The sequence below is a fragment of the Erithacus rubecula genome (assembly GCF_903797595.1).
Source record: "Erithacus rubecula genome assembly, chromosome: 9".
In the NCBI taxonomy this organism is placed as follows: Eukaryota; Metazoa; Chordata; class Aves; order Passeriformes; family Muscicapidae; genus Erithacus; species Erithacus rubecula.
Genome location: NC_136660.1, coordinates 13,062,700 through 13,087,758, shown reverse-complemented (window position 1 = coordinate 13,087,758; position 25,059 = coordinate 13,062,700). Strand labels below are relative to the sequence as shown.

The 25,059-nt window shown below is 37.7% G+C and overlaps 1 protein-coding gene across 1 annotated transcript in view; it reads left to right on the top strand.

The window, feature by feature from the left end:
• Window positions 1-3,874, top strand: part of LRMDA (leucine rich melanocyte differentiation associated) — a 605,660-nt gene extending 601,786 nt beyond the window's left edge. The window contains 1 exon segment of the mRNA XM_079312590.1: window positions 1,762-3,874. Within this exon segment, the coding sequence (XP_079168716.1) occupies window positions 1,762-1,841 (80 nt within the window). The 3' untranslated portion in view covers window positions 1,842-3,874.
• The last annotated feature ends 21,185 nt before the right edge of the window (window positions 3,875-25,059 follow it).

The window sequence follows — 25,059 nt, the reverse complement described above, 5'->3', positions numbered from 1 at the left end:
AAAAAAGACTTTTATCAATGCCAGTGGAAAAGGAGTCCAATAAACTGCTCATATCCTTTGCATTTAGAGCTCTAAATGGCCTTGTTACCAACATGGAAAATCTGTTTAGGGAAAGAAAAACTTGGTCTTCATTAGACTCTTGTTTAGGAATGCTGTTATCATTTTTTGCATGTAGAAACTGCTTCACTAGTGAAATTATTGAAATTGAAATTATTGAAGAAAGCTCTGTGCAGGAGGGAAAGATGATCAGGCACTGCACTGTATAGTACCCATTTGTATTATCCTGAAGAAGAGAGTTTTTCACAAAAGAAAGATTGACCTATCAATTTCCCCCCCAAAACCCTCATAAGAATGTGTTACCATCATGATGTCTTAGAAAAGCATGGCTTAACATTAATCTCTCATGTCCATGCCTTCCAAAGCTTTAGCAGCTTATCTTGTATATCTTAACTATATCCAGACTGTACACTGGAAAACAGTGGACCAGAATATAAAAGCTTGCATAGTTAATTCACACTGCAGGTGGGCACAGTAATGGCTGTGTGAGTTCTGGAAATCTAAAGCAAGAAAGAATTGAGGATCTGCTCCTCCCCCTTCTTTACCCTTCATGTAAGGCAGGTCTTGTCTCCTTTGGGCTCGGTTATGTTTGCCCTTACAGTGGTCAGCTGGATACTTCAGGAACTGCTCTGCTAAGACACTCCCAAGGCAGAGGAGACCTTTCACCTTCTTTTTGTTCATGGGAGATGACTTTAATTTGACTATACATGTCAGAGGGCTCAAAGAACAACTCTGCTAGTAAAATTCAGCATCTTTGAGGATGTTCACAGGTGGGATGTGACTGTGAACTTACTCTTTCACATACCACTTAGTACCACCAGAGGGGATGCTTTTGAATAAGGTAGTGAGATTTGCAGGTATGTGTGTCTCACCCACAGCAGTTAAGGCTTCCTCAGGCCTCTTTCTGCCTGTACTCACTGTAAATGATGTGCCTTGCTTCCCAAAATCAGTATTATGGCTAATTATTGGAAATATCCTCCATGTGCCAGTATTTAGCATAATTAAATTGTATCTTGCTCATGGGACGTTGCAATGTTTTGGAGAGATACTTTGGAAATGTTTTTATTAAATATTTATTTATAGGTATGAAAATGCTGGAGTTTGGGGAGGCAAACCCATGTCTGTCAATGGCTTCCCATATAGATTTCAGCCACTCACTTCACTCAATTCAGTTCCCTGTTGCTGAAAACAAGGGTGGTTTAGGTGCTTGCAGTATGACTTTGGGAAAGTTTGACAGGCTTTTCCAGGATTTACATTAAACTGTAATTATTTGCTGATGTTTTTTACTTTTTTTACCTTTTTGGTTTCATTTATCAAGGAAAATCTTTTGAACACATAGCAGGGAGATAGCAGAAAGCACAAAATATAACTTCAACGCAGACTTTTTGGTTTTTAATAAGCAAGAGAGAGGTAGTATGATTTAAAACCCACTGTATGATGTTTCAGTGTTATGTAGTTCTAGTTTTGAAGGCACTTGTGGATGTATGTTTAACAAAACAGGTCATGTAGGTATTTGAACACATTTTTTCAGTGAGCTCAAAATGCTGATTGAAACAGCAATGCTGAATATTTTAAATGCACAAACTTTCTTTTTGCAGGATAAGAGAAGACTGCTCCTTGCCCTCCCTCAAAATTCCCAAGTTATGTACTTTATTGGGTATTATTCTTCAATCCTAACTGTAATTAATTTCCTTTTTATTGTAGGCATTTTGGGGAAATGTCGCTACATTTACTACGGAAAGCATTCCGAGGGCAACAGATTCATCCGAGATGACCAGCTGTAAAACACAGTGCTGTTTCATGCCTCTTCAATCCCTCCACATAAGAAGCACAAATCACATCTGCATTTTAAGCATGTAACTAAAGTCCTCTAGTGCCTTCTGCTGACTTTGCCAAGCCTGTCAAGATCATCCTTCTACCTTACTCTGAGTAGTCACATAGAGATTGACATGATTGCCTTTAAGCAGGTCCCATCCACCAGTGTGACAGACAGCTGCAGCCGAGCACCCAGCCTGACAGGAGGAGCTCTGTGATGGATTGCCTGGTCCTAGAGCTGCAGCAGGAGAGCAGGGGTCACACCTGGGGCTGGGCTGAGCCTGCTCCGTCCGCGGTGCCCCCGCAGAGCGCCGCCTTTATCTGTGCGCGCGAGGGGATGCGATAGCACAGCCTTTATCAAAGAGGGAGGCTGTAATTTCAGATGAAAAAGCCCTTATCTGTTATTTTTCTCCCTGTGAATTAAGTGCTTGTGTTTCTATCATCTCATACATGCTTACACAGGTCCTTTCACACCCACCCCCAAATGAGCCGAGATGGATTATTTTTTCTTTCAGCAGTTCCCTGAAAGTTCCTTGCAATATATATCCTGAAAACATTTTGGCTATGCAAAGCACTGTCAATTTGTGTGCATGTTTATATGCAAAGGAAAAGGATTTAAGCAATTTCCCAAACAAACAAATTTTTCTAATTCCTGGATCACATCTCATCATTTACTAGCTCCTTCCTTCAGAAAAGTGAACATTTCTTTGTGCTGTAAAATAATGTCATAGCTAGACTGTTTACACTTGGAAGAAGTCCTTGTTGGTGATATTGACAGTGTGTATTATTCCTGGTTTATTGCACAAGCTGTTTTTAACTTGTAGGGATTACATTTGGAATTAAATGCTTAAATTGATGGGAAAAAGTGCTTAAAAGAGTGATATAAATCTGCCACCAGATGTGTGTGATTATTCAGAGAGGAGAAAAGTCAACAAAAGTAACTGGTGGAATTAACATAATTAGCAGCTTTACTAATGTATTAGAGAGACAAGTTATGAATAATCCCTTTTGATATCTATGTAAAAAAGGCTATTGTCAAATTTTGAGTCAAAAAACTAAAAAGGCATGGCAAATTTCCTGCTTTTCTGATAAAGAGCTTGGACATATTTAGAATCATGAACTTGCTGCTGTGGAAATAAAAAAATCCCATACTTCATCTATATACTGCTACTTGATACAATGGGATTGGCCAAGAACTATGCAAAAATTCTGATCTCTAGGCTGTTCCAAACCCATTCATATTGATCCCAGTTGAGACCTATCAGTGCCTAGCTGTTCTTGGTTTGTTTGAAATTACTTGGCCCTGGTTAAAAAAATAGCAGCTTTTAGAAACTGTCTGCCTTGGGGTCTTTTATCAGCTGGCATTACAGGTGGAAGTGAAGTGGACATGGGAGGCAGCCGTGGAAGCAGATGTGAAGGATGGAATAGTCACATCTGGCTGGGTGCCAGAGGAGAACTTTGCTGCTGCTCAGCATTTTAGGCCTCACTCAGTAAACGGAAGCCTGTGCTCTCTCTGAAAGTGTATAATAAATCTTTAACAGATACTCAAAATCACTGATGAGCATAGAACGATCTAGTTCACACCACTTGCAGTTCAAATGGAGCTCTGAACTGTTTGATTGGTGTTTTAGACACTTGTCATGCCTCCTCTAATGTCATGACTACAAATGAAATGCCAATTCACATTACAAGTCTGAGGAGATACCAGATAAATGAAAACTACATGCCTTTTTCTTTAATCAAAAATAATAATAGAAATATTTAGGGCACTTGTCATCTGTTTTGGTTACCAAAATAACAGCACTCTTAGTTTGTTCCTATCAGGATGTTTGTTTTGAAGCCTCCACACATTTTGGCTATGGCAATGTTACAGGCAGCAGAGCTTGGAATAGGGGTGTTTAGAATAACCTAATGTCACTCTCAGTCTGTTTGCATATATGTTCTTGTCTTTGTAAAAGGCTTTAACCCTGCCTCAAACAATAAACAGCACTTGCAAACTGACCGCATGATTTTTCCATCTTTATTTTGCTTGTTTACTTTTGCTAATGTCAAAACCATTTGTATCATTTTCAGGAATGTTTTGTTCCTAGCAAAGCTTTGGAGGCAAAAATATTTTTGGAATGAAATTTGAACAAATTCTCTTCCACTTTGGATTTTGTTTTCACTTAGGGGATAATATACCTAGAATTAAATATGGTAAAGTCCTAATTAAAATCTGCTTGAAGTGAATTCACACTAAATGCCTCTGATTCTGAAAAATCCAAAAGAAAATCTGTGAACAATTATTTTATATTACTAACATATATTAGGATATTATTTTAAAACATGCATGAATGTGTATTGTTGTTTATGCAAACATTTTTTTCTTTTTAAATAGGCAGATCATTTTATTTTCAGATGTGTTCTGCTGAAATTCTGTTTCAACACATGGTAGAATTTTCACACCTGGGGTTCTTTGCTAAGTGGGAACTGTGCCTGAATTTCTTAAATGAACTATCATTTAGGATGGAAGTTACAGTAATCTAGGAAGAGATTCCGCTCTCTTTCCTTTGCTTTCCCATTCTCCACATGTGACACATTTTTGCCTCTCAAGATTAACTAGGCTATTAAAATTAAAAGATTTGTATACAAAGATAAAAATATTTTAAAATATGTATATTTCAAAGCTACCACTCCAGTCTTAGTTCTTTGTCTTGAAACAAGAAAAAATTGGCCAACCATGTTTCTTGGCAATTAAGAACATCAGAGATCTGAGGTATGCTTGAGTAAGTAATCTTCAAATGTTACAAACTAAAAATATTGTTAAAATTTCAGTCTTAGCTGCAGTCTTGAAATGACCTTTGCCTTTTGTCAGATATCACATTTCTTCACAAATGAAGACTAGGAAACAAATTTTTTTTACTAGGCACAAGATGCCTATAGAAGCTATGCTTACTTCATTTGTAACTTTATGTATCAAAAATGTTAATCCCTAGCCTTAAAATTAAAAACAAGGAAAAGATCCAAACTAGAAATTCACTTCAATGTTTCAAAGATAAATGACCTTCAGTGAAAACCCTGCTGTTATGGATACACAAACCTAACTTTAGAGCACATTGGCTCTAATTGAATCTGTTGCATGCATAAATGATTTATGGGATTGCTGAAAGTATGTCATCACTGAAGCCACTTTCTTCTCCTTTCTTAGGGCAGAGTCTCACAGTATTTACTCTAGTATTTGCCTTACTCAAGCTGTGAGTCTCTTTGAAGTTAGACATGAGAATTAGAGTTACTAAGTTTTGGAAAGCTGATAGGCAGCCCTTTTTAATACATTTGCTCCTTGAGCAGAGCATTACTTGATTGCTGAGTGTTCAATTCCCACATTTTTACAGATGAAAAATCACTGTGTGCTAGTGCACCATTGCTCCCATTTGAGACAGAGGAAAGAAACAAACCTGTCTGAGCTTTTGAAAATGCTTTCTGTAAATTACAGCATTCATTTACTGCAAGTGGATGTACTAATATTTTTTATTCCTGCCAACAGTATGAGTATGTTGAGAAATGTTTGCCCCCAGAACTTTGCTGGATGCAGCTTTGTGGTGAAGTTCTGAATCAGCCCATTTTATACTGACTCACATTGAGTCTTACCACATATTTCTTCTTAATGTGGTGTGATAGTTGGCACATGAATCTCTGCTTGCCCACTTTGGGAAAGTTTATTGTCTTTATTCTGTAGATCTGTCTGTCTCTTTGCTTTGTTAAATGGTTGGCATATGTGAAAGAAAGAGATGAAACTCAGCTTTCCAGATGTGTAACCGTGTAGGCAATTTGACTCTATGTTTGACATGGACCTCTAAGTATCTGTTTGCAGGTTCAGTCTGCAGAATCTGACAATAAATCAGGGATGAGAAGGCAGGGCTCCTGCATGGCCTGCTAGCTGTTGTCCTCTGTTCCTGAAGATCTCTAGCTGTGTCCTTGTCTGCTTCAATTGCACTGCAAGCAATGATGGCACAAAATAGGTAAATGCTCCCCTTTTGTTTTTAAAGTGAAATTTCTGCTTCTCTGCTCCTAGTGTAACAATTGGAATGCACAGTTTGCTTTTTCCAGTGGTTTTATATGGACACACGTTAACTGTTACATCTCACTGGCTAGTTTTCTTCTGCTATTTAGTTAAAATCTGTTTTCCCCAGTCTTTTCTACTCCTAGTAATGTGAATAAAACAAAACAAACAGCATATAATTGTGAGAAAACAAGTATGATTATGAGAAAACAAGCATTAAAAAATCTTACTATGGGACCATGCCTATGTTAATAACTTTGTGTGACAGGTGAGCATTGCATTCACAAATATATCTTGGATTGATGGACCAAGATCCTGATTTGAAGATTTAGAGTTAGCCTGTGAATGTTAAAAACTGATAGAGCCTTTGATTTTCTTATGCCACTCTTGCTGCATTAGTTGGTTAGAAAGTTGTCTTGCCTAAAATGAGTTAATGCTCATTTTATTGTAATATTATCCAAATACCTTACCAAGGCTTTGGATTGTATGAGAGCTAGGCCTGAGAAAAAAAAAATGGCTTCTTCCAGTGATTTATAACCTGCTCTTAAGAAGTCTTAAGGGTATTTTCTTTGGCATTTGCTATGTGAGAACATTCAGGATATACTCAGCACTCCTACTTCATCAGAACTGGCTGAATTAATACATTTTCCGTATGCACTTCTAAAGCAGCTGGATCTTTCTAAAAGTTACCTTTTAGGTTAGGTGACTCTGATGGACTTGCCTCTGGTGGTGGTGTCAACCTGGAGCTGACCCCTGCTCAGAGTTGCTGACAATTAGATTAAGGTTTCAGATCAGGATTTTCACAAGCCTTCAAGGAGCAGATATTTTTAAGGACAAGCTAAGTCGTGGTCATGGCACATTCACAAAATATCATCATCATCTCAGAATCCTCAGCATTTTAAGGAAAACAGCAACTTGGAAAATGTGTTCGGTTCTAGCTCCGTGGTGTTCAAAAGTTTTAAAGTAAAATATATTCTTCCTTATCATATTACATGCAATTTTTAGGCTGTGAGAGCAAGTTTCTAAATGTGTTCAAAACATCCTTCAAAACAAGTGTAAAAATCTCTTGCAAATATTTTGCATTCTGATTGAAACTTTTGCTGTCAATTCAAGACAAAAATTGTAAAGCCAAGACTGGGAGGAGTTGAACCTAGTTTTATCTTAATCTAGAACTTTTATAACAGATCATTGAACTCTCATCCACAATTTCTCTTAGAACAGAAATACATCTTAATGGTATTATAGCTTTATAATAAAATATATTGGAAGGAATCTGTTTGGAAATGTCAGTATTAAGTGTAAGATTTAATTCAGTATTTTCTTTGGATATAAAGAGGAGCTTCACAGGATTTCTTCAGATCATACTCTGGAGAACATAAATGGCAGAAGTGTGCAGCTAAAGAGATTCTACCTTACTTTTACAACTAAATTGGGAAAGTAAAATAAAGAATGAGAAGGTAACCAAAAATTATATTACTGAGGTTTTTTTAATCTTCAATTGCTCTTCTTTTAATTTAACACAGTTTTTGCAGTTGAGTTTAAGATTCACTATAGAAAAAACAAAGAAAGAAGATTTCATTAGAAAATCTACTTATTCATTTTATAGGCCTCTCTGATTTTTTAAGACCTTTGGAACAATGTGAGTGCTCAATTAGCTGGCATTGTGTATCTACCAAGTAAGCAGACAGTTGTGGACTTCAGGGACTTTTCAAACACACATGCTGTTCAACCTTAGCAATTTTCTTTTACCTAGGAATTGTTTTCAGAAATTCCCTTATAATGAAATTTCTGTTTAAGTTGATAGCTGTAAATGAGGGCACAGTTGCTTCATTTCCTTTTGACAATAAGCCAAATTCATCCCTGGTGGAACTCCATTGATTTAACTCTACTTGAGCTAAGTTACACTGGGGATAAATTTGACCCAGCTCGAGATTTTTTTCTATTCATCTTTTCTTTAATTTCCTTTAGGTTGCTAGTCACTTTAGGGCTGGACAGAGAATTACAATGCAAGAGAGGGGAAAAGCAAAACTTCTCTGCTCAAGAGTCATTTCCTTTTTAATACCCTACTGATTTAGCCATGACTTGTAATGTGTTTCAGGTAGCCAAATTTCAACATTAATTTTGGAAGGAAGTTCACTATACTTTGAGTCTCTTTCCCTGGCTACTTCCCAAACCACCAAATCACCACCTACTATACAATGCAGATATTATAAAAGGCAGTGTTAATGTGAGTGCTCTGGGAAAGGATCTGGATAAACTGCAGTTGTCATGTGGTGCCTGATTTGGTTTGACTGGAGCTCCACTGATTACAGCCCTCTGTCCAGTACTTCAGATGGTGGGAGAGCTTTGAGAACTCTGCATCTGTAATGCCCAACACATCTTCCCCCAAACTGCTGCTTGTCCTGCCAGGATTTCTGAGAGTCTTGCCTGGTTTCTGTCTATGTGGTAATCATGCCAGTTTATTTTCCTTTTTTTTTATTATTATTTTTTATTTTTTTCTTTTATAACTTCAGGGTTTTTGTGTTCACACCCAATAAGTTTCAAGTTTGAGCAAAAGCCGAAAGCATCATCCAGCCAAAATCTCTGCTGAGCTGTATGTGGTTTTCATCTGAAACTGTAAATCCACTGTGTTCACTGAGGGTTTAGCAAAACTGGCCTGAATGTCAGACCTCTAGCAGCTCTCCCAAATCAGGCTAGTTCTGGGTTTCATTACAAGAAGATTGCACAGCTCTAGCTAAGCCCTCATTTTCCACTTTCAGATAAATGCTTTTTCAGCTGTATTTATGAGGCTTAGTATAAAAAAAAACCCCTACCAGCTGTTAATGTTAATCACAAGTTTATATCATAAGCACATTCTGAGTCTTATCCTCTTTCCATTCATGTCAGTGGCAAAGCTTTCGACATCAGTGGCAGTAGGAGCAAATATCACAAAATATAGTAATGCACACTCAGTTTAAAAGGAAAAAATAGAGTCTGTCTTAAACTAACAAAGCCAGGGGTAAGAGTCTGTGCAGTTGAATGTCTTACTCCATTTACACATGGACTTTTGCACCCTGAAGTATTTGGAGAAGCAAATGTGAGGCTCAGGTTCATGCTGGAACAGTTGGCATTTTCTTATGGATCATCAAAACAGATATTAAAGCAGGACATTTGACATAAGGAATCAAAAGATGTGATATAAAGAATGAGCGTTTATCACCCATACTAAGAAGGAAGCCCAGATTTATTAGTTTTGAAGCAGGTGCTGAATGATAAATTTCTGGAATTTTATGCAGTGAAAACATTCTTTTATATATCAAAATATAAATTAGTATTATTTTATTAATTTTTAATCTATTCCAAAATTTTTTTTTAATTACACATAAGCCTTTAGTGAGGTCTGGTTGGTTTGGTTTGTGGTTTTTTTTTTCAAATCAAAACTTGAAGGATTTAGGCCACAAGGCATCCTGCTACATTTTCTGATTGGGTTTTAAGGATTAGTAAGTTCATATAGTGCCTAACTCAAGGGCCAGCTTCACTGAAATTTTTGAGATGTGAACAAACACTGGACCTGCAGACTGTGCTAATTAATGTTTTACAGAAAATAGGAAAGTGAGTTTCAGGACTGTAAGACCGTATAGGTGGTTTCAGCTTGTGCCAATTCTAGTAGTTTACTTTAAAACTTACTAAAGTAAAAATATGTGTCCTAGTTTTCTTACTGTAATAATATAACCAATATAACCTTACCTGAGAGAATGCTGAGATTTAAGTTACTAAAATGTTCCCAGCTCTATTGAAATAATATACCAAAAGAAATTTTCTTATTCTGTTTTTACTTTATACAAAATGCCATATTTCAAATATTTTTCTCTTTTCTATTTTTAGTAAAACTAAATCCTAAATGTCACTGTTAATGCCATTGTTAAAATTTTTCCTTTAGGGCTTTCTGACATAAATAGCAATGATAGCAGTTGTCTTTTTTTGGAGCAGTTTGAATTTGAGGCCACAATATGATGTAATTTCTGAAAGTTATTCTTTTGTATCATTGCTGCTTATCTTGCAGCAAAAAAAAAAAGGCTGTGACTCTTTTCTTGTTTAACAATGGCTATATCATACTTGCATAATTTGTAGTACTTCCTGGCTAGGTTGCAGAATGCTTCCTTTTGCTAGGTCTCATCACCAGGCTGTAGGCCACCTCTTCTCAAGCCCCCAGAGAGGAAAAGCAGAATCATAAAGGATTTGGGATTCTTGTCCTTAAGTAGCCATTCTTATGTAATTGGTAATATGAAATATATTCTGCCCCTTTCCATCTTTCTTCCTGTTATTCAAACTAATTTCCTAATTATATGGAATGCTAACATGAATTCTTGACTGTGCAGTAATAGTTATGTTTAGATGTTTCTATGATTTGTTTGGTATTTACTTTTTTATTTAGCCTTCAGTACAGCCAAGAAAAAAGATGACTGCAAAAGCATTCACTTTTAAATTGGATGCTGGAGTTTAATTGAAGTTAATGAATTTTTATATTTGGAACTATGTTCTGTTATCTAGCAATGAATAAGTGGGGAAACAGTGCCTCAGAGGAAAACCAAAACCAAAAACCTTATTGTCAGAAGGCCACAAATGTCAGGATTGAATTCACAGTGTGTTGAGTACCCAGCAAAGGCTGAGCACAGCACTGAGGACTGGAATATGCATCCAACCAGAGAGAGAGTGGCTGCATTTTCCTTGGAGTTTTGGCAATGCTCCCTGCAGTGTCTCAGGTTATCCTCTGCTAAATGAGCACCTCCCATCTGATCCAAACTTTCTCCACAATCAGATGCAAGCAGGTAGAATACCTCTCCTGTAAAGGAGTTAACCCCTCTAGGATCCCTATAGACCTAGTATGGAAAATATGATGTATTTTCAAAACATGAGATTAAACTGCATGTTTGCACATACATGCAAGCTCATGTGCTGTCATTGCATTTCTCTTGTTTTGAACAAAAAGCCCAAATAATTATTTTAAGAAAATAAAATTTTTAAGTCCCACTGGAGTCGAATCCAGCTGAAACATGGCCAGTTGAAACTGGCAAAGAGAGACCCAGAGTAAAATTACACAGTGTCTAGTTGTGTGAAACATGTCTGGCTGCCCATACACAGCCACCAATAACTGTAGGAGAATCTGAAGAACTCAAGCTGCTCAGGGAAAAGTAGAAAAAATTATTGTTTGTTATATCAATTAAACCCAAATGGCAAATGTCATAATCAGAGTCTAGACTTTTAAGCCATTTTTTGGTTTGATTTTGAAAGACAAAGAAATCCCAATCTGATCTTAAGAATGACATTTATTTATTTTAAATGAATGATAATGACACAAGACTGCTCTCTTCTTGGGGCTGTGTTTTCAACTCCTGGAGTCCTGCCCTGAGACTCCTTGGTGTCCATTAGCAGATCCATTTTCTACCCTTGAACTATGTATTCTTATCAAAATGTTAATTCTTCCAAGCATTGCAAAAAACCACCCCAGTACACTGTGTATTTTATATGCCAAATTATTCCACTTTAATGGCAAAAGAACAGAAATGTTGAGGAATTCGTGTGTATCTGAGTTTTGCACATCAATCTTCTAAGGCAGCACATAACAAAGGTCAGAAATAGCCTAGTGCTGTGTTTTGTGTAGCTCATCATTCTATGAGAAAATGTGCCCAAGTTCCTCCTAAAACATTGTTTTCAAGCACGGTTACTACTGAATATATTTCTAAATGACAAGCTTTATTTGTCTGTATTTTGATATGTTTAGGGGAAACTCGGGCTGACAGTTAGAGGAGGCAGGAAGAGGGAACCACAACAAGTTCCACCCAAACACAAAATGTCATCTCTTCCCTAGCTAAGATACAGAAGCATCCTGATGAAAAAAAGAGCAGACATTTAAAAGTTTCTGACATGTGTCACAGATGCAGCCATTGAGCCACTGTTCCTGATGTAGCTCGAAATGACAGCATCCAAGCCATTGGAACTGGCTGCAGGACATTCAAAGTTTGGTGTGTGTCGCATTTAATCCTTGTCATAGCACATCTCGAGAATAAAAAAGACAAATGGACACAGGCAGTAGTAATAGTTCAAAAAACTTAAAATAAAGCTTCCCAGTCTAATTGATATTATCAAGCTGTGCTAACATTTACCAGCCACCAAGTAGACAGACAGGAGGTCAGCACCCTTTTTTCTGCAATTTTCCCCCAAGTCAGAAGGATAAGCCTTTCAAGCTTTCTCTAAGGGTGACCCAAATACATGAACTGTTTATTCAGAAATAGCACTGACTTGCCAAAGATACTCCTTAATAATCAAAACATATAAAGGCAAAAAGGCTTCAGCCACTGATGAAGCAACTTGTCATGCATGACCCATGTTATTTATTCACACTAGCTTAGGATCAAGCCAGTGTTGGTGATTATTGTTCCAAGGAGCCAATAATTTATTGATCATACCACCTCTGGATATTTTACATCCTTGTAAAGTTGAGGTGCAGGCAGCATAAAATAACATTCTTTTGGAGTTACCATGTTGGCATCTTCTTTCAAACAGTGTGTCTTTTAATGCTGGCCAAAAAAAGTTTGTGTACATAAAATTGATTGTCTGCAGTGACTCAGGGTCTGCAGCACAGATCACTTGAATCAAGAGCTTCACTTCTAGGTTTCCAGAGAATTTATAGTCAGCAGTCCCATTAGTCTGTCATTGATTGCAGTGGATGAGTGCCTGCTCCTCATCTAACTTCCAGTTTAACATAGGGGATACTTTTTCATTTAGCAGCCTGGGAGGTGAATAGAGAAGATTCAATTTAAGCATTTTCCAAATACAATCAGCCTCTGATAATGTGAATCCCCTGGCAAGTTGAAGTTGAAAAAAAATAAAAATCTTTTGTATTAAAAAGTCAGTGGTACCTACAGGCTATTGGACTGGTTTCTACTTAAATCTTTTGGCTACCTGGGCATGGTGATAAATCAAGCAGGGTTTTAATAGTCCTTCCTTCTGTATGTTAAGAAAGACTCAAAACTTCCACGAGGTTATGGTGGTGGAAGAGAAGATTCAATGATGGAATGTGGTTAAAATAAACATTTTTATACAGTTTTATACAGTTTTATTTGAGTATATTTGAGTATATTCTTACTGCCCATTTAGCCATCACATTTTTGGGAAGGAATATTGTATTGTTTTGTTGTCTGAAGTTCAAAAATATTTTTTAAACAGTGTTTTCACTTTTTATCTTTATACCAACTGCAGACCCAAAAGCTTGAAAACACTGTTAAAACCCCCATGTATTGGTATAGTTCTAATTAGGTTAGAAATTATTTTTAAAAATATCCAAAAAGACTAATTCCTTTTTTTCTCTAGTCTAAAAACACAGGTTTGGAAGAAATCAAGTTAGTGTAGTGAGACCTGACAGATTCTGACTGTGTCAAGGCTCTCCCTTTGAAAATACTGATATTCAAATGTTGTTGGCATGGTTGCCACTGGAAGAAAAGATGCTCACAATTGGACATCTGCATTTCATATGATTTCTTATGCCTTGGCTATGTTCATGAGTGAACCCCTCCCTGTGTGTCTGCACTGGAGGATGGTGAAGCTCACAGCACATGAAGGGGCTGGAGCTGCTGAGAGGCTGAGAAGCAGTGCTGGCTTTGCCCACAGAGACTGTGCCAGGTGAGAGTCCCCCAGTGCCACCAGTCAAGGGAGACAGCTTGGCTGGAAGGTTTGCCCTTTCTGCATGCAACAGATAAACTGGAGCTTCCATGGTACGTGAACTCACCCTCAAAATTCTTCTGAAAAATCTGCAGTTGAGACCTGTAGGGATAGCAGAGAAAAATCCATATCATTCTTAATGGTACCTCACAGAGGAAATAAGCCTTGTCTAACTAACAGCAGAAATGTAAATCAATACTGTTCTCTGGCATGTCAGGTTGCATCTTGAGAGGCAAACCATATCCCTCTGTTCCCATTTACAGTGGCACAAGGTGGTTCTGTTGCTGGCAGAGCATGACACTCAAAATTGTTTTGCTGAGGCTGTGGGCCCTTCCTGTGTTGTGAAGATTGATGCACAAAAGACTTGGAAGGGAAGATGGAATGGAATGGAATGTGTAAGCTGAGATGGTAGATTCTTTGCTCTTTTTGGGACACTATAAAGTCCTTCTGTCAAGATGTGGCCATACATCTACCTCCTGCAACAAAAGCTTTGTATGTATTATGTTCCTTCACAAACAGTGAAATAAATTATACATAAGGATCAGAAAATTAGTAAGGAGAAAAGTATAGAGGGGAAAAGGCACGGGCAATGTCTGGTTCTTTTACAGCAATGACAGTGATGAAGCCATTAAAAATTTAAATTTAAAAAATTTAATTTTTTCAAAATCGTTTTTATAATATATAAATGGCTATAGTTAGAAATCTTCATAAATCTTGTATGGGTTTAATGATCTTTGGAAGTAAGGGTTTTGCACAGGGTATAATTAAGATTGTGGAAAAAAAAAAACATTCCTGAGTTTGTTTCTTCACTGTGCATCATCTTCCTGTTGAAGACAGGATGTGGTTATTCTTGTCCTTTCTCATACATGAGCTATCATCTCAAAGAAACTAGAGTCAAGTGCAGAAGAGAGATTCTTCTTTCAAATTATCATGTTGGATTCCATCCCCTCATTTTTGTGTCATTGCAGAACATGTTTGTGTGCTTGTCAGTGATGTAAATTCATAATTTCCCTCTGCAAATGAATCTCAGTTTTCTGCCAGATAGCTTCAGAGGATTTATGTAAGCCTGAGATTTTCCATTTGCCTAAATGGGAGTTACCCCACACTGTACAATAGATTAGTGGCACAGTGATGGAAAATAAGTCAAAAGACCCCTAGAGTGCAATGTTGATTTTAAATATTTCCCTTCTGCTGTAATAACTTCCATAGCATCCTATGCATTATGAAAAGCCTGATTGAGCTAATTTCCTGCATTGTAAAATAAAGCCATAATTATCATTATTAAGTGTAATTAACTGTACATCTGATCACCACAAAGAATAGAAAAAGGCAAAGATAGCATGAAAACACTCTAATATCATAATTACTGGTCCATTTGTATTGTCCTTGTTAAATATGCATCCACTAAATAATTCGATTTCATGTCTTCAGCTGTGTTGCACTCTGCTTATCCTATGCTGATTAGAAAGGCTTAATCTTTTCTAGGAATTTTTTTATCATCAATGTGTGGGAAGGAAGGAATGAAAACAATCAAACCTTTGTAATAGTTTTGGGCCACTCTGCCATGTCCACCTGGACTTGTGTTTTCTAGTAAAATTTTTTATTGACTTTATATATGTAATCTGCAAGGTCAAAGCTTCCAGTGGTAAATTCAGTCAGAAAATACTCTTTGCTAGGGAGAGGAAGGACAGCAATCTTGTTCTGTGGGGCAGTAAATCCCAACATTGTTGGACAGATTCTCTTTGTTAATGGAGCAACCTTAACTGCAGGTCCTGAGCAGAGATAACTAATTTTAGTCATCAGCTGAGAACTTGGTACCACCTCTGGTTGTCTGACTAGTGAAAAGAAATAGAGTCACAAAGTTCTTGTGACCTTCAAAATGTCAGCCTTAGAAAAATCCTTCCATATTCACATTTTATATATTAAGATGGGTCAAAGCTTGAAAGACTTCCTAAAATCAGATTAAATGGTCCAGATATTTTTCTTCCTTTTGGAATTAAGCTTTCTTTGTCTGCTTTATTTAAAAGAGTCTAAATTCAATGAGATTTTTTGGGAAATTACCTAATTAATAAAAAATTATTTCAGGATTTGGCACTTCTGTAGCAGTGTCACAGACTTAATAGGATTAGTTACCAGGGAAAGAAGTTGCAGGACCTCACCACAGTCTGTTCATGCAAAATAATTAATTTGTCTCTGAAGTGAAACCACTCTAATGATTTCTGAGATCTGCCTCTTGTTCTGGTCTGGTACCAATTTTCTTTTCCTGCAGCAATATTATAGCAGCATCACTTGTATTTTCTGCTTAGGTCAGAATATCACTGATTCTCAAAGATAAAATTTTCAGTTTCCCTGAAGATCTAGTAGTGATTCATCTGAGGCTTGGGGTGCTTTTCTATCATTTATTTCTATAACAGTCATTCACTCTGGTAAGAGAAAGGAGCAGTTAGAGAAGGGTTTCAGTAAGGAGCATCTGGAGGGGCACTAGTGGAAAATTTGCCAATGGATGGGTAGCAACTTACAGTGGTGATGGACTTTTTCCTGTACTCTCTCACAGAGGCTGGTTACCTTTCTTAATATAATAAAGGATGAAATAGTTAAATACATCACAGTTTTGCCAATAATAGGTGTTGGTGTATAAGTCTAACTGGCAGTCAGACTGCCCAGGTTATTGATTTTACTGTCTAATGGCTGAAAGAGATGTTATCTTGATTAATTAGAAGTCAAAACCAAATGCATCTTGCTTCTGTTAGATCTCCTGGCATTTGTTTCCTTTTTTTCTCCCTCGCCAGTGTTGTTGTACATGTACCTTTAAAACGTTTTAAACTAAAAAGCTATCAAGGTCAGCAGTATACAAGCCCTAGGAACTTTATTTCAGCTGTCAAGAACTCCTTAAAGCATGCACTGCTTTTGGTGCTGGAAGGTATCCTTTTAAAGCATAAGGCTATTCATTTAACCTCAACAAATTAAAATCCAGTAGGCTATTATTCTTAGGGCTCTTGAAGTAACTTATCACCTCATTATGTTATTGGGCAGAAATGCTGACATGCTGAGTATTACTTTATATATTTACTGATGGTTTTACAGGAAAAACGTATTTTTCTCTTTTGGAGTATTTAGTGTTCTGTGAACATGTTTAGTGCTTAATGTGAATAAACATTATAAAGACCACTGCAACATGGGAACATAAAAAAGTAGGTAGTTTTCTATCAGCTACTCTGAATTATGATCAGTAAAATGAATAGAAAAAAAAGTTCTCCATCCATCCATCCATCCATCCATCCATCCATCCATCCATCCATCCATCCATCCATCCATCCATCCATCCAATCCAAGTCTCTCCAAACTCAGATGTTGTGCAGGGTAGTCAAATGTGCACAGATCCAGGGGGATGATGTCTTTTGCTCTCCCCTCACACATCAACACTGTCAGGCACAATTTGTCCTTGGTGGGGCCCTATGGGCTATCTCCAGTCACATCCTGATTTCCTGTGTGCCTCAGCATAGTTTCCAGGAGGATCTGCTCCATGATCTTGCCAAGCAAGACTGACTAGCCTATAGTTTCTTGTGTCTAGTTTTATCAAAATGCCAGGGACACATTTCATATCTGTTAGAAATTTTGGGAATCCCATGAATACAGTAGCTTTCTATTTAAAAGTGTGTATTGTGTTACAGAAAACCACAAAGCACTGACTCAAATATTGCTGCATCATCTACTGAGCAGATGGTTTGCATATCTTCTTTCTTCCTACTTGCTCCACAACATTTTAGCATACAGTTCATCTGTTTATCAGGTTGCAATTCTCTCCTTCAGGTTTGTTGTCATGAGTGTCTGAAGAAAGATGACCTACAGCACTACACAATTTATAGGTGTGGAGTGGTTTAAGTAACCAATTTGTAAAGCTTCAGACTCAATTTATCTTCTTTTCCCATGGAATTTACCTAGAAAAAGTGAAAAATTCACAAGACTCTTAAGTACAACCCCCACTTTTCTTGTCTATTTGGTGTTCACAAAGAAAAAATCCTTACCAGGAGCCTGTTCAGTCCAAGCAACAGACTGCAGGTGTTCTGAAATAAGGACATAAAAGGACAGAATGTAAATCAAGGCAGCACTGTGGTGATTTTAATTGGCATTCTTACCATTTTTTCCAGGTCTGTGCTTAGTTCTTACTGTGCTGTTGCATGAAAGGAGGAGTTAACACAGCAATTGCAATGTCCTTGACCATTTTTGACTATAGGTCTGCTGAAATACAGACCTCAGTTTTATTTAGCTGAAATTCATAATACAGTTTCAGTAAATTTATTGCTGCTGGTAGCTGTCAGATTGAGTGCATTGGGTTGCAGGTTTAGGTAGTGGTAAAATTAGTAATCTTAGAGTTTCATCTAGGCAGAGGTATAATCCAGTATTTGGGTTTTATTTGGAAACTGCTTGTGAGGGAGGGACTACTAGTATGAGTTGTAATGCTGAAGCTTGTTCTGAAAAAGCTAGACTGAGTGCACTGTGTATCATCTCTACACAGAGTATATATGGTGTATGTGTGGTTGTTTCCATTCAGAAGAAATGTTGACTCCTTGCCCTCTTACCAGCCAACACATCCATTTTGAATTCCTCAACAAAGGAGCTGGAGAGCAAATCAATAAATACTGAAGAGTGCATGCTAAGGCTGGTACTGTGATCATCCTAATGTTTACTACCCTGGCCTCTATGCCAAAATCTGGCAAAAATTGTCACAGTGTAGGTGTTCTAGAGTCTAATCTTGGGAAAAAAACAAACAAACCCAGAGATGCCTAAATTCCTTATGGTTGCAAAGAAAATATTGAAAAATATATAGTATGTATTTATATATATGCAATATTTTAAAATGGAAAGAGGAACTGACTTTGGGTTATGTGGTGCAGAAGAGTTTGCACCAGCTCACATTATGCCTGAATGGCACCAGGTCCCTGAACAGGTGAGCATTCAGGGCACCAGGATGCTTCAACATCATCCTGTGCTCTGATGGAGGAGACAGTTGAACCAGGTCCTTTCTTTTCCTCTGGCATTTCCCCTCATATCCAAGATTTCTTTCCCCTCACACTCCTTTTTCCCTTGTTTCAGAGGAGTATTTTTTCTGGGCGATGTCAGCCTTCATTTGCAGAATAAAGGGAAATAAAAGCAGTAAATTATTGATTCTGGAAGTTTACATGGGGGAAGCACAAAGTCTTTCTGCTGAGCCTTGGAATGGCTGTCAGAGTCCTGCCTCAGCTGCCAAGAAGGGCCCAGCTAATGCAGTCAGGTTTGCTCCATCTGCCACGGCTTTGAGTGACAGCTATGGCCCAGTGCACATCCACTGAAAACTAGCATCAGGGAATGACATACAGTTTGATAACATAAGATGCTTAGGTTTTTTGGCTCAAGTGAGATGTTCAGAGCTAATAGCCCTGTGAGCAGAGTTTCAGCTGTGATCTGTACCTTGAGATATTGGTTGTGTCTGGCTCAGGAAAAAGGGGAAAGAATGAAAGCTTATTTCTAGAAAGGTTTCCGATGAGCAGCATTTGTCATTGAAGGGGAAGATGGGTATAATTAGCTTGTCAGTCTAGTTTGGGCTGAGCTGGCTTTCTGTGGTAAGAAAGATGGACTAACTGCCAGAAGAGCTGACAGGCAGTCGATAATGCAGCAATTAATGTCATAAATAATTCTGGAACCAATTATATCAAAATGGACTCCAAGCTTTAAAAAGGAACAGAATTCCCTTATTCTTCCTGCTAACAGCAAGAAGCAGCTTTCATTTTTCTCTGTAATTACTTTTCATTGTATATAGCAATAAAGTAGGGCTTTCCTGTCCATATTTAAAACTTGTCTTTTTTGCCTTCCCCCGCCTCCTAAACACTCTTTACCCCATAGGACAGGGCTGTTACAGCAAATCTGCACTGAGGTGAATGTATAATCTTTTCACATGGCTGTTACACGATAATTTCTGCTGCACCTAAATGACTAAGAGCCAAGTTTTCTCAAATGTCATGGGCAATGACAGCAGAAAGTACCAAACAATGGCATTTGGAAATAAAGACATTTGTGAAATAAATTGATTTGTCTTATTATTTTAAAGGTTGCTCTGACTTGCTTACACTGAACTTATTGATTTTTTTTCCTCCCTTCTCTCTGTACAGTTACAGCTATGGAATCTGAGCCAAGCTGCAAACACAATTCAGAACAGCCCTGTGAGTTAATGGGCATTCCCTTACAAAAGACACCAAGTTACAAACACTCTCTAGAGTGATATTCTCCTTAGCTGTTTCTCCATGTGCTGTAATACAGATGTGGATAGCACAAAGCCTGTCCTGGCAAAACCCCCACAGCACTGCTTTTGCTAATGGTCTTTCTGTAGTCTCGTCCTCTCTTTTAAAAAAAAAATGGACCATAGAAGTAGTAAATTACTGTAGCATTCGTTCACAGCTTTGTTCAGCGCCTGACAAATGTTTCCAACTTTTCAACTATGGTGGCATTTACTCCTGGGAGGTTGGGGAAAATAGTTCATGAAGTTCCCACTGTTTTAAAACCAGAAACATCTGTTGGTGTCACATGCAGTTTGTTGGCTGGGTCCAGGAATAAAGAAATCCTGCAGCTGATCAGCTCTCCCCTTAGCAGTAGGTGTCAGTATGGTGAGTGGTAATTACAACAGAGAGTTTTAGAGGACACACGATAATTAGGACAGCTAACAAAAACATAAACACTGACATTTACCATACTTAAAACCAGAAACGCTGTCTGTTGTGTCTGTATATTGTTTCAGACCATGACAATAGACCCATAATTAGTTCAACCATGCTTTCAAGGAACAAAGGCTTTTGGATTCTGGGTATGCAGCTCAGTGTTTTAGCAGGAGGAGGGTGATCTGGGTGCAGGGTGCAGAGAGAGAGAGCAGTGCTCCCTGCCAAGCCCAGCTGCAGGGATGGTGCTGAGTGACTGCCAGGGAACATCGTGTCTGTCACCACAGCTCCAGCCAGGGGACAGGAGCGCTCACCCTGCGAGGCTGCTGTCCACCTTAATGCCTTTTTAAGGTCTTTTTAAGCACTTGGAGACGGTCTGTAAGGAAGGGTGATGGAAATTCAGTACTATTGAGGGAAGACACCATCTGTTTCACATCTCATTAAGAACTATATCCTGTTTCTGCTCTGTGGCCCAGCAAGGCCTGAAAACAAGGAGCTATGTTTAAACAATACTTCCTCAGTTAAACTACAGTGTATATAAATTGAACTCAGTTTTTCTCCAAATGACCCACTTTTTCTGCTCACAGAAGTTCTTCTAAAGGTAAGATTTTGTCAGAATCTTTGCAGGTCAACTCTGTAGCCATTCAGCAGCCTTGTTATCATAATTTTCTTTTCTATGCTTCTGCATTTCCAGGGAAAGCACTTCACTGCCCTCATGCCTCAGATCATTCAGTGCACCACTTCTCTTCAATACAGTGTTTTCCATGTATTCATAAGAATGATTTCAAGCAAAAAGATAAAATCAGTTAAATTTAATCTCTAGCAATCATTATTTGGTCTGCAGAACTCTTACTGATCTCCATTTTGGGGAAAATCTGTTCCCTGCATAAGTGGACCTCATAAAAAAGAAAAGAGATTTAACATGAAATGTCAAATTAAATGAACTTAATTTACACAATGTCATTTGCAATGCCACTGCAAAAACTTATGTTTTCTACTCCAACTGCCCATATGATTGATGTTACTATAGGAAACTTGTGGCTAAGTGAGCAACTACTATGCTTGAAACAAAACAGATTTTCAGTTCACCAAGGAGATGTGTTGTCTTGGAGCAATTAATGTTGCCTAAGATGTCTTGTATCACGGCTTGTACTTCTAAAAAAACCACAGGCGTTGTTATTTGATTCCTAAATGATTTTAAATAATCCGTTTTATTAGGTATATTTTAATGAATCACAAACCCAGGAGTGGTCATAGTGGAGTAAGGCAGAGGAATGGGAAGGTGGGGAAGAGGCAATAATTTGGCTTCAATACATAGATGAAAGTGTTTCACAGACAGCCATATAATTTATTTTTTTTCCAGTTGCCTTTTTTTATAACTGGCTGACTGATTTACATAAGCACATAAATTTGTACATATACTCCTCCTCTTTCCTTTAGGTCTACTAAGTTGCCATTCATACTGGAGTTGGATTTCCTCTGTCTTTCCCCTAACATTCTCTTTTGCTATATCACTCTTTCCATTTCTTAGGTCTAGCTTGCCAGCATGTCCAAACAATGACAGATTTTTCTGAAGCTCATTTCTCTACCATGCAGTTAATTAAGAAGCCAGGCTGATGGTTGGCAGAGGAGGAAAGAGAAGGGTTTGAGGGGAGGATAGATGAAAAAAAAGTCTTATTATGTCAGCAAATCTAAATCTTTGACTGTACATATCATGGACATCAGGGGTTTGAAAACCTGGCCTTCATTAGGTAGTTAGCCTGGAACTGAGGAACTGATATTATTCTTTGGAGCATGAGCTTTGAGGGCAGTGATATTCATGAGTTCATATAGCATTGATTCTAAAGGGATTTTTCTGAATGGCCTTAATAGAAACAGTAAATAATAAGGCATGACTAACATTCATTATGTTTTAAAGCATCTATCATACTTTATGGCTTTGGTAGATAGGTGTGCTTAAAAAAACTTTTGGCTCCTGGTACATATTTACTTTTCTCTGTCTTTCTAGATCAGTTCTGGAAATGGCAGGAAGGTGACCAAGGGAAAGACAACACAAGAAAAAGTCAATTGAGAGCATGCTAGTTATTTATAATGGCAAAACCTGGTATGTACCATAATGTGAGCAGGGTAATGAATCTTTCTTTGGCTGAAGAGGTAAATAAATCTTGCTGAAGAAAAAGAATGACAAATTTGAGGCATGTGAGTAAAGTGCTGTCTACTGCAGCACATTGGGTCTGTGGTCTTCCAAAATACCAGACAAGTTATGAGGTGTGACAGGAACACCTCAGTTGATGCTGAGGGTGCAGGCTCCATGGAAAGCTAGAGGATCTGTAATACCATATGCCAAAATTTGTTTAATTTTACACAATTCTTGACTAAGATGTGCATCTAAAATAATCTTACCATGAGATTATGTGTCCTCACCAAAATTCTGCTCTTGGACTTAATATTAGATTTATAATAGCTTTGTTTTTCTTGGTTGTTGAAGGAAAGTTTCAAATTCAACCAGTCCCATGCCCCACCACAAGATTGCTTCTAATGTTGCTACTGAAGTCATAAATTTAATTGTTTTGTTTTAAACTATGAGTAACTCACCACTATTTGAATTTGTGGAATCAGCAATCCTACATTTCTGTTTGAGAAACAACATCAGCTTGAACATAAGATGAAAAAGATGTAATCTTGGGGAAATTTTAAGTTTGCTTATGGAAAAGGAATCTGTTACTCTTAGGTAAGAAAGAAGTGTAAGAAAATAATTAGGGCATCCTGAGAACATAATGTTATTCTTATTCAGTTTTTCTTCTTCAGAGTGGAAGGAGAAGAGTGTTAAATTACTACCCAGAGTATTTAAACATTTTCCTTTCGGGGACTGTTGTGGGATTAATGAGATATCAAGTGAAAAAATTAAATTTCACCCATATTTCCTCAAGAAGTGCCTTTTGTTTTTTGGCAGGCCCCACATGAGTTTAATTGTTTCTGATTTAACAGCAGGATTAAGTTTTCTCTCCTTCTTCTGATGGGGTTCAGTTTCCTTCCTTTGGTTAATGTGTCAAACACCAATCCACCTCCCTCTCCTTTTACTCTTCCCAGTAACTAACTATGCTGAAATACATAAGACAATAAGAGAATACACTGTATAATCAAGAATAAAAATTATTATCATCTACCAAAGTAAATCATAGCCAAACAACACAGTTATAATAGAAATACCTTTCCTATGTCTGATCCACTAACACTTACTTAGTCAGATAACAAATAACTTGTTCTTGGAGAGAGTGCCCTGGGTTTGATTTATCTCTGAGTGTAAGTAAATATGAAAAGGCTGCCAAATCTGCCTATATAAATCTCAGCTATCTCAAAATGTCATGTATGGGGGAAGTGAAAAATTAAGAAGGTGTTTCTGTCTTAATAGGGTATGGAGGAAAAAGGTTCTGCTTTTAATTCTTCTTAGGAATGACGTTTTTCTGGTTGATACCTGGGAAGAATTAAAGAGAAGCTGGAAAAAAAATACATACATGTAATGTGCCAAATAACTGCTCTTATTTTTGCTGATGTAAATCTGGAGTAGATCCACTAAAGAGTCTGGAATTAGTCTGGCTTTGTCCCAGTGTAGCTGACAGCAAACTGAGAGCCTTTCAAATTAATAATATTAAATCTCAGCGTTGTTAAGATTTTTCATTTTGGCTATAGTGGCCATTGTTTGTTTGAACAAATAGAACAAAAAGAAATCATCTGAAGATACTTATATATGCTGCACAAGTGAGAATAGAAAGAAGACTGGGCCAATGTGAAAATGAAGGATAAGAAAATAGTTGCTGTAGCCATTGTTTGCATATGTTTATTCTTGTCTGACAACACCACACCACACTTAGGGGTCCATTTACACAGAAAAAAAAGAGGTGGCATGCAGGGCTGGATTATTAACTCAAGTATTAAGTAGTATAATCCAGGCATAAATCCTGCCAATTTGTGAATTTTCACGCATGGGCTTTATACTTTTCTCACTTAATACTGTGGTCATTGGAGATGCTCCTGACTAGTACCAAGGTGGTTAATCTCAGAATCAGGCCCCCTGCATCCTGTGTGTGTTTGTGGACCAGATGCTCCGTGTGACAAAGTGTGTCAATTAGCCTGAAGTACTTGTTGAGCCTCAGTCCATCTGGGATTCAAAGGTAGTTTGTTACCTTCGAGGTGGGGGGTTTTAGTTGAATGTGTCATCCTACTCAAATTCATTAGATGAAAAGTGAGTATCATCTTACATTACATAAGTTCAGCTGGAATGTATACAATGTCAGTAGTATGGGAGAAGAAAACATGTGCTGAATACATCTAGGGTGTCTTGGGGCTCTGAAGGTCACTCCACTAAAGTAATATATAGTGCTGGTGCTAGTGGCTCAAGGTCAAGTCAGCTTGCTTTTCATAATGCATAAACCTCAAGCTCGCTCAGACACCAATCATCTGACCTAAACCTTGGAACAAATATTTTACTAAGTAAATCAGTGAGCATGCTGGCATTTCTATTAACCTTCAATGCACTGGTGACAGAAAATGAATAATGATAAATAATAACTCAAGCCTGTAAATCATGCTTAGCATCAGAAGGGGAAGAAAAAAAAAAGAAAAAGTCTGGTGTACTACCATCTGCTAGGCTGGCTGAGCCTGTAGGGGGAAACCCACAACAAAAGGAAATGTGCTCTCTGCTTTCCACAGCAGTTCCCTAGGTCTGAAATTTGGGAGTGGGATGGAGTGGTCTTTGCAGAGACT